The following is a 13,060-nucleotide window of genomic DNA, read 5'->3' on the forward strand; positions in this document are numbered from 1 at the left end:
AAACGCTATACCTACAAATGTAAAAATAAGGCAGACTGTTACTAAAAGAAGTTAAAACTCGTCCAATTCAAGTTGGGTAACACATCAGAATCAGAAAGAAAGCAACTATTTTTAAAAAAAATCCCCTACAGCACAACCAAATGGTGCCTCTCTTATACAATGCCATCATATCAAAGCGGCAGCATTAGGGACAGGACAGTGCATAAACAGGAAGGGTAACAGGTATGGTAACACAAACGAAGATTCTTTTAAGAAAGAAGAGAGTCTTTCAAAAATCTTTGGTAACAAACATTTTTTACTTCTCAAACGCTTCACATCAAACTCGCAAGAAAGTCAAAAATTTTTCCAAAGGAAAGGGCAAAGACAATAAAAGCAAAACAACCAGCAAGTCTCAGGCAATCAGAAAGGAGAGTTTGAGGGAAAGAGAAAACGAAAACCAACCTCGAAGAAGATTGTGAAAAAAGGGGAGAGCACGTCTGAAAACAGCAAAACCCAAACAATCCCTTCACGCCGGCGAAAGCTAAAAACTCTTCACAGACCAAGATAGAGAAATCTTGAGGTAACAAAAATTGTCAAAATGACATAGAGGAGCTCTTTTGTGAAGAAGAAAATAAAGCAGTTCTTCAGGAACAACAAAAAGGAGAAGAAGAGCCAAAAAGTCCCCTTTATAAGAGACAATGAGCCAAAAACGGCTCCTTGACTCCTCTTTAAACGTGCGCGGATTCTAAGGAACAACTGCCGCACAACGTTTTCCCACCATTAAAGCTCCATCAACGTTCAAAATTTTTGAACACGTCGGATAGATCGAGATACTATTACCCGACGTATATAACAAAAGCCGCGAAATGCTTGAGCCCGAACTATACAAAAGAACGGACTCAAGTAAGGGCACTGTTCATACCCTGACCCAATAATTGAGAGCCAGGCCCAATAATGCAAAAAAGCCCACTAAAAAAGGTGGACTTTATGATAAGTCCGACCTCTTTAAAGAGGTCGGACAATGACATAGAGGTCCAGCTCTACTTGACCTAACAAATAACTGTCTCCGTAAGTCTCTCACTATCTCTACCTCATCTAGAAGGTAGATCCCAAAAAACTCCTAAGATAAGGGGAATGTTTATCTATCAGAAAGGATAAAACTACTCTAACAAAGGTGGTTATCTACTCTACTATAAATACACTGACACCCCCAGGTATAATCCATGTTCTAATATACTAAAAACCTACTTAAAGTCCTTGTTAACTTAAGCATCGAAGTCTCTTGTAGGTACCAACCCCAACTTCCTCATGAGGAACTCGGACAGGCGGCACCTCAACACTAAAGAGGTAGGACGCTACCACTCAAAAGAACCTGAACCTCATATTTAGGTCCAAATTCACGTTTTAGGTAACTCTCGAAACACTACTCACCCCAAAAATTTAAGTGGATAGAATGAGGTGCTGCAAAATTTCTTTCCAATCCACTAATAGAAAACTTGTTATTACAGACGGATATTTCCGACGGATTTTATCCCACAGAAATACAGACAGAATTTCAGAGGAATTTTTTTGTCGAAAAACAAAAAAAATTTAACTGCATTTTTATTATTGAGCTGGTCATTTAGCATTTTGATTTGGGTACTAGATCATACTTGAAGTATATGTAACTGTTTATACTTTTCTGTTTTCTAAGTTTTAGCTGCACTGAATTGTAGTGATGGCTCTAAAATGTAGGATCTGTGTGATAGCAGCAATCTCTGACCATATTATGTTTGGAATATTCTTGAATTCTTCAAGTCACACTGTTGAAAGCTTTAGTTCAACGATGAATCTTCACTCTTACTTTGGAAATTTAATTTGGCTGTGGGTTATGTTCAAATAAATTGGGAGTTAGAGATGAGCCATTCATTCTGCAGGGTTAATTCTTCATGGCAATAAAATTGCACACACACACACATATATGAGCTCACATATTGGTAGTAAATTCAATTTTGACAAAGTCAACTCTTATCTTGTGCCTCATTTTTCAATGGTAAACCTATTTTCTCTTTTCTTGATGTAGGCAAAGAAAATATTTCCAACTGGCTTCAGTGCTATTTTAAGGTACCTCAATCTGTGGCTTTTTATCTATTAATTTTCACTTGTGTTTGAAACTGTTAATTTTCCTTTTAGTTTCTTCGTTACTACTTGTAAAATTGTGCTTCTTTTGTTTAGATCATTTATGCATGTATGCAATTTTTTATTTCAGTTCTGCAATGCTCTATTGTGCCTTTTACAGTTCTGATTTTGAGGTAACTATAATTACCAGTTCATGAAATCTTCGATCATCATTTAATCATTTATTTTGAATATTACAATAAATCTGTTCTTTTAGTTGTTATTACTCTTTTCCAATTGATTTTAGAAAATCGATTTTTTACGGATTCGACAAGAAAGGAAATCGGTGGAAGGAGAGAACCGCAGGTACCGTCAAGTTCTCGAAGAACAAGGTTACTAGCAAGGTTTGGCTTCTCATCTGAACAAAATTCATTTGTGCTTCTTTGTTTATGTTGCTTATTCTCTGATTCTTCAGTTCGTAAGTCAGTGAAATTCACTTGTGTATATTTCAGCATGAAGTGTTTGCATTTGAGAATATGTTTACAAGTCTGTGACCATGACTGCAGGATCTTGCCATGGCATTGCTATTTGTAATAGGATATGTAGGCATCATATTTGAGGAATCTCTAGCTTTCAACAAAAGTGGAGTAGGACTTTTGATGGCTGTAAGCTTGTGGACTATAAGAAGTATTGGGGTAAATATCGATCACTTAGCTTTTTTTACTTTTGAAATTATCAGTGAATTCCTTATGCATTTGTTCCTTGTTGTGCTTCTGAGATTTAGGTAGCTCATACAAGCTTTTGTTTTGCAATGACTCTATGCGTGATGTAATGCTCTATGATCACTGACGGAAATACAACATTATTTTCAGCTATCAAGAAGAGGATGGAGAAGGATATTGATGAAGTTGGAAAGATTGCACATGGTGTCAAAACAAAAATAGAAGCTATAAACAGAGATGTAATGAAACAAAGATAATGACTTGATGTTTTAGTAGATTTTAGTCCTGGAATTTCAAACTTGAGGAATTTTTTATATGGTCTTGTTATTTGCATAACTTAGTATAGTTGAACAATACATTGAGTTTATGTTTTGAATTATAGTTGATGTATCAACACATTTTGATGTATGGTTGTTACTTATTATTATAGTTGACATTTTGTTTATGTTTTGAATTATATTGACTTGCTTGTTTATAGTACTTTTCTTTTAGTTTGATAATACGATGAATTTGTTTATTTTTTGAAATATTATAAATATTCGAATACAAATTAGATAAAAATTTATATTAAATTTATATTTATTTTGTATGAAAACAAGCTTATTTTGTAATTAGAAAAATAAAAAAAATTATATTTTACCTTAATGACGGATTTTCTGTCAGTAATCAGAGTGTGAGATGATTTTTCAAAGTTCAAATTACAGACGGAAAATCTGTCAGAAAATCCGTCTGTAATTACAGACGGAAAATCCGTCTGAAAATTCGTCTGTAATTACAGACGGAAAATCCGTCGGAAAGTTCGTCGCCTTCGGAAAATGGATGAAAAATTTACAGAAGGAAAATCCGTCGATAATTTTTCGACGAAAAAAATATCCGTTAGTAAATAATTTCCGACGGGACTTTTACAGAGAGACAAAATCCGTCGATAATTTTATCGGTAACCAAAAATCCATTTATAATAAAGACTAAATTTGTCTATAAATCTATCTGTAGTAAGCCATTTTCTAGTTGTGATCGGTCCAAAAAATTATGAATATATAATAGATAGATAGTATTAGACTATTAGTCAATAAGAGTATTATCTGTGAATCTTCCGGCTATATAAGTGGTATAATTTTAAATCAAATTATCTATGATTATAAATGTGGACAGAATGATAAAGTTGTGGGCTATAATATGCGCATGCAAACTATTCAAGAGACGTGAACCATGGGGGTACAAATCTTATCATCTTCTTTTCGTAATCTTGATGATATTAAAAGACCTAACTTAACTTCTGGTATATTGGTCGACCTTAAGGATATGATGTGCTACAGAAATTAAACTAGCTACATAATGTCTAGAATAAACTATTCACTTGTTAGCTTATAACAAAAATAACAAATTATCTAACAAAAAGTGATTTTATCATTTTATACAAGCAACTGTTTGAACTAAAAATAAAGTTAATTGTTAGGTTCAATTTTTATTCTCATTTTTTTTAATAATGAATCTAGCCACTTGGTACAAGAAATCACCGAACATAGTTTATATATACCTTTTTGGTAGTCTTTGTGGGGTAGTAGACCACGCACACAGAGAAAATGAAACAATAACAAATGAGTCAATTAAATCTGGCTTTCATAAGAAAAGGACTAAGCATGTGGCTTGAAAGATTGACTCTCTCTCCTCCCAACGACCTTGGAGCTCATTTTAATCTGTATGAAGTTTATTTATAATTGTATATATACTTTAACAAGAATACTATTTATATGCTAAAATAAAAGACCGAAATTAATCATCATATATATATAAATGTGTACGTTATTTAACTTATTTTTAATACGTATTTTATATTTTAATATATATTTTATACTAATAATTAATTTTAATGTATATTTAATATGATTGATATTTTAAATTTTATTAATTCTGTAACTAGCAAGATCATAATTATTATTTTAGAATTATTTATTTACTATGATTTAATTCTTATATGTAAATAAATTATATTCCACATAATAATAGAAAAAAAACCAGCATAAAATCCAATCTCTGTTAGAATTGATGATCAGTGGGTTTAACTGTAAATATTCTAAAAAGTAGCTAAAAATGAGAAATGTCCCATATATAAACATTCTAATAATGTCTATGTTCTTAAAAAATGTGAGAACTGTAATAAAATATTGGTAAAAACCCAAGTGCAGTCAACTTCACGTAAAGTTGATAGTTGGGAGCCGTTAAATAATTTAAATAATTTGACTAAATTTTTATCTAACAGTTCTCAATTATCAACTTCACGTAAAGTTGACTGCACTTGAGTTTCACCTAAAATATTCTACCAATAAAATATACTTGTCCAAGAAGCGCCAAACAAAAGTATCGTTTTCATGCTGGAAAGAAAAAGAAAAAGAAAGTTCATGTATACATATAGTTTAATCAAATATTAATTTGAATTAATAATTGCGGACACGAATAGCCAAGCAAGATGATTGGTATCGCTGAATCCTTCCTTCTTCTGAAAGAAAAAATATAAAAATAAACAAATAGTAGCAGTACTATGACTATGTATTAAATTGGAGCCAGTGGATGGTGGCCTGGCTCTTGTGGGGGGTCACACTTAAGAATACGACGAAAAATAATGTATGAAGTGAAAGAGAGGCATGATGAAGGAAGCTAGCTAGCATGGGTGATGGGTGCGTGTGGAAACTGGAATTACACACATATATAGTAAGGTGACCTTTCCAAGAGCCAAATAGCATTTACATTCACTTGGCCTAACGATAATGTGAAGGGTGACTCTTTTGTTGAGAAGCTGCGAATGCATGCATGCACTTTATTATTATTATTATAATTAGAATAGAATAATAAATATTATTATTATTAATTCTTTCAAGCCAACATGCACAGCTGCACGTGTATAACGACTCACATGTACCCCTTTTGCAAATAAGGGTGAATATTTAAAGTCAAATATTATGTACTTTTAACAACATTTTTATATATTATATTCATGGCAGAATAATATAATTATAAGTAATAACAAATGGTTTGAATGGAAGGTTAATTTAAAAAAAAAATAATATATATATATATTGGAATCTCTTCATCTAAGCGTATCCAAAGCCACAAGAATCTCTTCATATTTGAGAAAGCCATACATACTGGTTTAATAGAACCTACTCATGATGATGATTATTATTATTATTATTATTATTATTATTATTATTATTATTATTATTAAATTATCCCTGTCCAGTCTTTCTCATTGAGTAATTTCTGCATTTTCATAGTAAAATACATATACTGTTCTTGCATGATTTTCTTAATTATAATGTTATTTTTATGGTACATAATATTGTTTGGTATTGCAAAATAAAACATTTTTTTATTAATAATTCATATATATATATATATATATATATATATATATATATATATATATATATATTATTAAACTTTCGTTCCCTCTAAATTTTGGTCTCAAGTTCGGGCACTTTCAAAGAGAGCTAGCCAGTACTACATACATCTAACATGATAAAAACTAGAGAGGATATATTATCTATCTCATCACATTCCCAAGCAATGAACATCTTATAATAGGAAAAGTTTAAGACTAGCAACTTTTTTAAATTTTGACCAGTAAGTAACTAACAAAGAGAAGTGAGTTATTAGATGAAATCTCATATTAATCTCACATTACTAAAATTATTATTGATAGTTATTTGATAATTACAAATCACAAAAGTTGCTTGTTCTAACACTCTTTCTTATAATAATGTAATATTTATCCAAATCTAATTGGGTAAACAGTGAACAACACAGAAGAGCAGTCAAAAACTTGACCAACCCTGTCTGCATCAAGACCCGAAGATTAGGAAAAGTAAACGACTAAACTAAACAATACACGGTTTGTCCATGCACATGATGCATGTACAAACTAAGTTTTCCTCCTATTTTCCAAAGAATAATATAAAAATTGACTAGAATAAACTACTACCCCCATACAGAATCATTTATTTATTTTTAACAATACATACATACGTATATTTACAAGCGCAACCTAGCTAGCTAGTACCGTACGTACGTACCCTAAAATAATAGCAAGTTGTTCTTAATGTCATACCCCATCTTCTCCAAATTGGGCTGCACTGCAAACTTAATCATTGGTGGTGGTCCACAAGTCAAAGCCAAAGTATCTTCGGATGCAGGAGGAAGATGCTCCCTCAAGATACTCTCCGTGATGAACCCCACACTGTATTCCCACCCTTCTCTTTGGTTCTCCACAACGTACCAAATCTTGAACCGTTCATCGCTCTTGGCCCACGCATCAAGCTCTTCCCTCAGCAAGATGTCATCCTCGCTCCGGTTCGCGTAAACCACGTGCATCTCGGTTCGGTCCTCAGGATCCTTCAGGATGGCTTGGACAACTTGGTAAATGGGCGTGATTCCGGTCCCACCAGCCAGCATGGCAAGCCTCTTTGCAAACCGGTGGTTTCCGTGAACCGTGAAGTTTCCTTTGCCAGTGTACTCTATGTGTCCCAACGGACCCTTAATTTCCAAGAAAGAACCAATAGGAAGCGAGTCCAAATGTTGTGACATGAGTCCTCCGTTGGGGAACTTAGGATGCACGTTCTTGAAATAAATCTTAACTACCAAATCAAAGTGTCCCACTTCATCGACGTCGCTAGATGGAGTGTACGCACGCATGCAGAGCTTCCCGTCAATGTTTGCGCACACAAAAACATGCTTGCCAACTGGCAAGCCCAGGAGCTGCTCCTCCGACGGCAATGCGAAACGGAAGAGCCTAACGTCGTTGGAAATGGATTTCTTGGACACCAGCTTGCATGGGATTTTCTCCCGTGGGTTGAGTGCCGCGCTCCGGATCGGTGTAACCGGCGGAACCGGAACTTCATTTATCGGAGCTAAGTGAGTGGTTTCGGAGTTTCCATGGACAGTGGTGTTAGGGGAGGAGTCGGAGGAGGAGGTGTAGCCGGTGTTGATGAGCTCGCCGACGCGGTAATCTTCGAGCATTTTCTTGGCTTTGTCGGAGTGGATGGCTTCGAACTCTTCGGTACAGTCAGTGCCGGCGTTGATAAGGATGCTGTCGATGCCGCCGGGATGGTCCTTGAGGAAACGAGTGCAGTCGTAGACGTGGCCGTGGACGATGATCCATGCGGATTCAGCGGTGCAGTGCTTTCGGACATCGGAGATGGAAAACATCTTGGAGGAAGTGTTCATGAAGGGTGTGGAGATACTCTTCTTGAGGGATGGTGTGGTATCAGAAGATTTCTCCAGATGCCTCTCCTTCGCCATCCACCCACCGGATTGGTTCCCCGGTTGGGTTGGGTGCTCGAATGATATTCCTATTTCACCCCTGCTGTGTGCCTTGCACATGTTGGTTTTCACCCTGAACCAGCAGTTGTTCATCATGCCCTACATATTACAAATACCTATTTAGTTTTTTTCATTTTCATTTCATAAATTACTATATATAACTTTTACGTAATTATTAATTATATCTAATTTTTTTAGATTATACTAACTAGTGAAAATAAAAATAATTATTTTATTAATATAATAATATTTTACATTTTTTTAAATTTTTATTTTTACTTAAATGTATTAAATTTTTATTTTTATTTTCACAATTATTTTTATTTTTACAATTATTGACGATACATAATTAAATGCAAATAAAACAAACCTTTTATAACACATAGTCAGAATTAAATCCAGCTTAAATATCTTCTACATTTTTTCTCCAAACAAGTATCATTATTATAACAAGTTACGGGAAAAAGAGAGATTTTTTGTTAGATGTTGTCTAGTCAAGAGAAGTAATTAAGGCCACTAATTTGGTGTTGTGGTTGGGGGAAGTAGCCGCCATGTATTATTCTCTGGTGTATGTGAAAAAAAAAAAATAATAATATTATATGTATATTAAAATTCATCACTAAAATCAGTTATTAAAATTAATAATTAAATATAAAATATATATTAATAATTAATTTTAATATGCAAATATATTTAAAAAAAAAAAAAAACAGAGGGAGGTAGGTACCATAACATTCCAAATGAGCTTCTCCGGCTGGGTGTTGAGGGACTCGTCCCAAGCACGCACCGCAATTTCCTTGGAACCAAGGAGGTCGAGCACCTCCACCTCCAACGACCAGAAGCACCAGCACCAGTATTTGCCGTACTTGTTCGGCTTCTCTGGGTGCTCTAAGCTGCACACTTGCCACGTCTCCCCACCGTCCATTGTAACCTCAACACGTGTCACCTTTCTTCCACCCCCTGCATGTTCATCAACAAATTAATTAATTAATTAACCTTACAACTTCCAAGTGGACAGCAGTCGTATAAACACTTCATTTCAACCGACTGCCTACAGGTTCCAATATATACACTACCACTAGTCATAATATTTTGCAATATTTTTATTTTATATATTCAATTAATTAAAAATACTATTTAATTTAACTCCGCAAGTTCCAATTTATATTTTCAGTGATTTTTTTTTTCAACTAGGCCATGTATCTACTTTCGTAAAACAGGAAATTCAATTAATTGGTGAATCTTTTAATTTCTTGGTATCCACTGTTATGATTCTGAAACACCGTACCATCCATAGTTTTATAATTAAAGTCGTACTTTGCATCTATTTTTTTTCTTCAAATAGAATATTCAACTTTAACATGTGCTTACCCTAAACAATCACCAATTGTTCTAATCTAACTCTGTTATTTGCTCTTCCTTTATTTAAAATTGAATCCTGGCAAAGCCGTTCATTTCCATATATAACTATCAAATTTTGTTTCCGTGAACAAGACACACACATATATCCACGCACTTTTTTGAGAAATTAAAAAGTATCCACCAACCAATAGCACCAAAACATGACAAAGCTTCTGATGATTGTTTTGAGATGGTCAAATCCATCCAAACAAACTCGATGTAACAACAAAAGCGAATATTTAAAAAATGTATATAATAAAAATAAAACCAGTAAAAGTGCTTCGAAGTGTGAGAAGTTAACATGCATATGGAGATCTCAACTAGTGATACCAGAAAGTTTGCAACCAATGATTTCCCTTTCAGGAGCATGCGCAGTTATTGGTGTATTTTACCAGTGGTAGGATGTAATTGTATTCATTCCCTTTTACAATTTTTGAGAAATAATTTATTAATTAAAAAGAGTTGAAATTAAATATTACTTGTTAATCAACTCACCAGAATATGCGTATCCCCTGAGTACATAAGGCCTCTGAGTAGTCCACGAGTTTATCGGCAAAATCTCGTTATGGCACGGCGTCGTTATCACAGAATTTATGTTGAGCTCATTGATCAAATACTCTGGCTTGTACCACCAAGCTAATAAAAAATATAATAACAAATTATTAGTTACCCTTCTAATTGAAAAAAAAAAAAAAAGAAAAAAGAGAAAAAATACCTTCTGCATTGGCGAGTTCAGCATCCACATGAGAGGGGAGTACTCTGTTATCTTTGTAGTGGTAATAACTGTCAGATTGCTTCGGTGTAACTATGATGCGTTTCAACCATTTAACCATGCGTCCACCGATGAATCCGGGGATGATCATTCGAATAGGGAAACCGTGATCTGGCGCTAAACGCTCGCCGTTTTGCATGTAAGCCAGGATTATATCGCGGGAGGGATCCAGTGCAACCTCCCTCAGGATACTCGTTCCGTATTTGGATCCACCGCCACCTGGCAGATCCTCAGCGCCCTCGAAGCACACGTGGAGGGCGCCCTTCGTTTTGCTCATGATCCCGCACCGCTTTAACAAACTCCATAACGGCACACCTCTCCACACCGACGTGGAAATCGCCGCCGCTCCCCAGTTGAACCCGATGCTCTGCTTCACCATGTTTTGTTCCTTCCGCCGGTTCCCTGCGCAAACAAGCGTTGCAGGAAACTCACGGCTTGGGAAATCTTGGAGGAGCTGGTCCATGGTGAAGTGTGCGGGACGTTTTACCATTCCGCACACTTCTACGGACCAGTCCTCCCAGTGAGCCTTGGGAACAGGCCCGTGGTTACGTACATAGTGGATTGGGACCGGTGTGATGAAGCCATGGTGCATGAGGCGTTGTAGCGGTGGCTCAGAGTTAAACGGGTGCTTTCCGGTGAGACGGACGAGGGAGGCGTTGCGCTGGATCCAGCTGTCGGAGGTTCCATCGTCGCGCGGGTCGTAGATTGAAGGTTCCAATTCAGCGGTTCCCTTGTGAATGAGGGTTTTGAGTTCGGCGACGTCGTTTTCGTCGTCTTCGTCGTCACTTGAACACGCGTTGTCTAAGCTGAACGGGGAGTCAGGTGACTTCTTGGGGAGCGTGAAGTCCGAATTCTGCGGGAGTTTGTTATAACCGCGAATGGGGGAATCAGAGCGGTTATTATTATTGTTATGCGAAGGCTTGAAAGTGCGTACGACGCCGTTTAAAGGGGTTTGGACTTGGAGCCCTGGGGCTGGGTATTGACGGTTATCAACGGAAGCCGCCATTGCGGAAACTAGTGGAGAGTAATGTGTTTTAGTGGCTGAAGAAAATTAAAGGATTTGAATGAAACATGGATGCGAGAGTTGAGCGAGGGAAACCAGGGGGGATAAGGGGTGTTATATAGGGAAGGTTTGAGGGAAGGACAGAAAGAAACGTAGGGAAGGTACGCCACACAAATGAGAAAGGAGGAGTAGTAGTGGTAGTATTAGTATACAATATGTCCCACACATACTGGTTACTGAAAATAGTAGGCGTTTCTATTTAGATCGGGTGTACATTGTTTTGTAAATATTTTATTTTTGGTGTTAAAATTCAATGATAATAAAATGTGACAGAAATAATAAGCTGTAACCAAACGTTTCTCAACCTTATTGTATCTACAGTAGAAATAGATTATTATTATTATTATTTGAGCTTTCTTATTTCACCTTATCTTTTTATAGAATAATAAGATAATAAATAGATTTCAAAAAGTTACCAAATAAGTACTTCAAAAATTTTTTGTGATGGACTTTATAGGTTCACTAAATATGTCTTTGAAAATTATAACATTAGACATATAATTATGAGTCCCTAAATTATATATACTACTAAATATGTCTTTGAAAATTATAACATTAGACATATAATTATGAGTCCCTAAATTATATATACTAATAATATTGCACAGAAGATAATAAGTAAAAATCGACACAAATTAAAGTCATAGGCTATGCATGTTGGTGGGGTAGTCATATATGGAAACATAAATATCTGCTATTTTAGTGTGTGTACAAACATAAGCAAAGACATAAATATCTGTTCATTTGTTATTATATATGTGGTATAATTTTTTTATGAACAAATATAAGAATAATATTATGAATTTAGTTAATTTGTGTCTCAAGAATATATAAGAAAATATAATAATAAAAAATTTAAAATTTTTATATATTCAACACACTGAAATATAATCAATTTTTTTCAATAATTTTGTAAAACATTTATTTTATAGTGTTCTTAACCTATATTTTTAAGATACAAGTTAATAAAAATATATTATTTATTATATGCATTTTTTGTATATTTTATTTTTTATTAAAAATGATCCATAAAAAGAGATATATAAATGAAATGTCCGCGAAAAATAATAAAAATATTATTATCAAAATATAACAGGTAAATAAGAGAAATAAAAATGAAGACGAAAAAAGCTATATAAGAAAGTTTTGGGTTAGGGATACGTGTAATACACATAATCCCCTCTATGTGTTTGATTACTAATGTAATAATGTTAATCAAATCTTAAATTCAGTGTGAGCATTTTTCCCCGCAGTAGAAACCCCCAACTTGGCATAAATAACTATTAAAAAAACAAATGATATTTTTGTAGACTAAAACATTTCCAACACGGCAACATTCAAAACACTAGTGCATTTCTGTTAATACCTCAAACCTAGGTGGAGGTTTTTACTTTAAATTCTCGAGTTGTTAAACAATGTTCAGTGACTTCAAGAGGGTGCACGTAGCATGGTTCTGTTAGAAAAATTTTCGTGTATATATATATTACGAGGAGTGTTAGAGGTCAGTACTTTTATTAAATTTTGGCCAGCACTTAATTACTAAAAAGAAATTAAATGATTCTACACCATTAAAAATATCATTAATAACTAATTGATGACTAAAAATCACAAAATCTACTGATTTTTAGACTTTTTCATATATTATTTATATTATTTTTAATATATATATACTCACATGGTATATACATAAAAGGGATAGTAGTTTTTCAA

General features: G+C 34.5%; 1 protein-coding gene across 1 annotated transcript; it reads right to left on the reverse strand.

Annotated features, from left to right (window-relative positions):
• Positions 1 to 6,529: 6,529 nt before the first annotated feature.
• Positions 6,530 to 11,521, reverse strand: NIA1 (nitrate reductase 1). The gene is made up of 4 exons (XM_088493256.1): positions 10,231 to 11,521; positions 10,011 to 10,151; positions 8,842 to 9,074; positions 6,530 to 8,213 (listed from the first exon to the last, which is right to left on the reverse strand). The coding sequence occupies exons 1-4, from the start codon at positions 11,291 to 11,293 to the stop codon at positions 6,870 to 6,872; spliced, it is 2,781 nt and encodes a 926-aa protein (XP_088349382.1). The 5' UTR covers positions 11,294 to 11,521; the 3' UTR covers positions 6,530 to 6,869.
• Between the last annotated feature and the right edge of the window lie 1,539 nt (positions 11,522 to 13,060).

The sequence above is a fragment of the Arachis ipaensis genome, chromosome B7 (genome assembly GCF_059453495.1).
Source record: "Arachis ipaensis isolate K30076 ecotype BB chromosome B7, ASM5945349v1, whole genome shotgun sequence".
Lineage (NCBI taxonomy): Eukaryota > Viridiplantae > Streptophyta > Magnoliopsida > Fabales > Fabaceae > Arachis > Arachis ipaensis.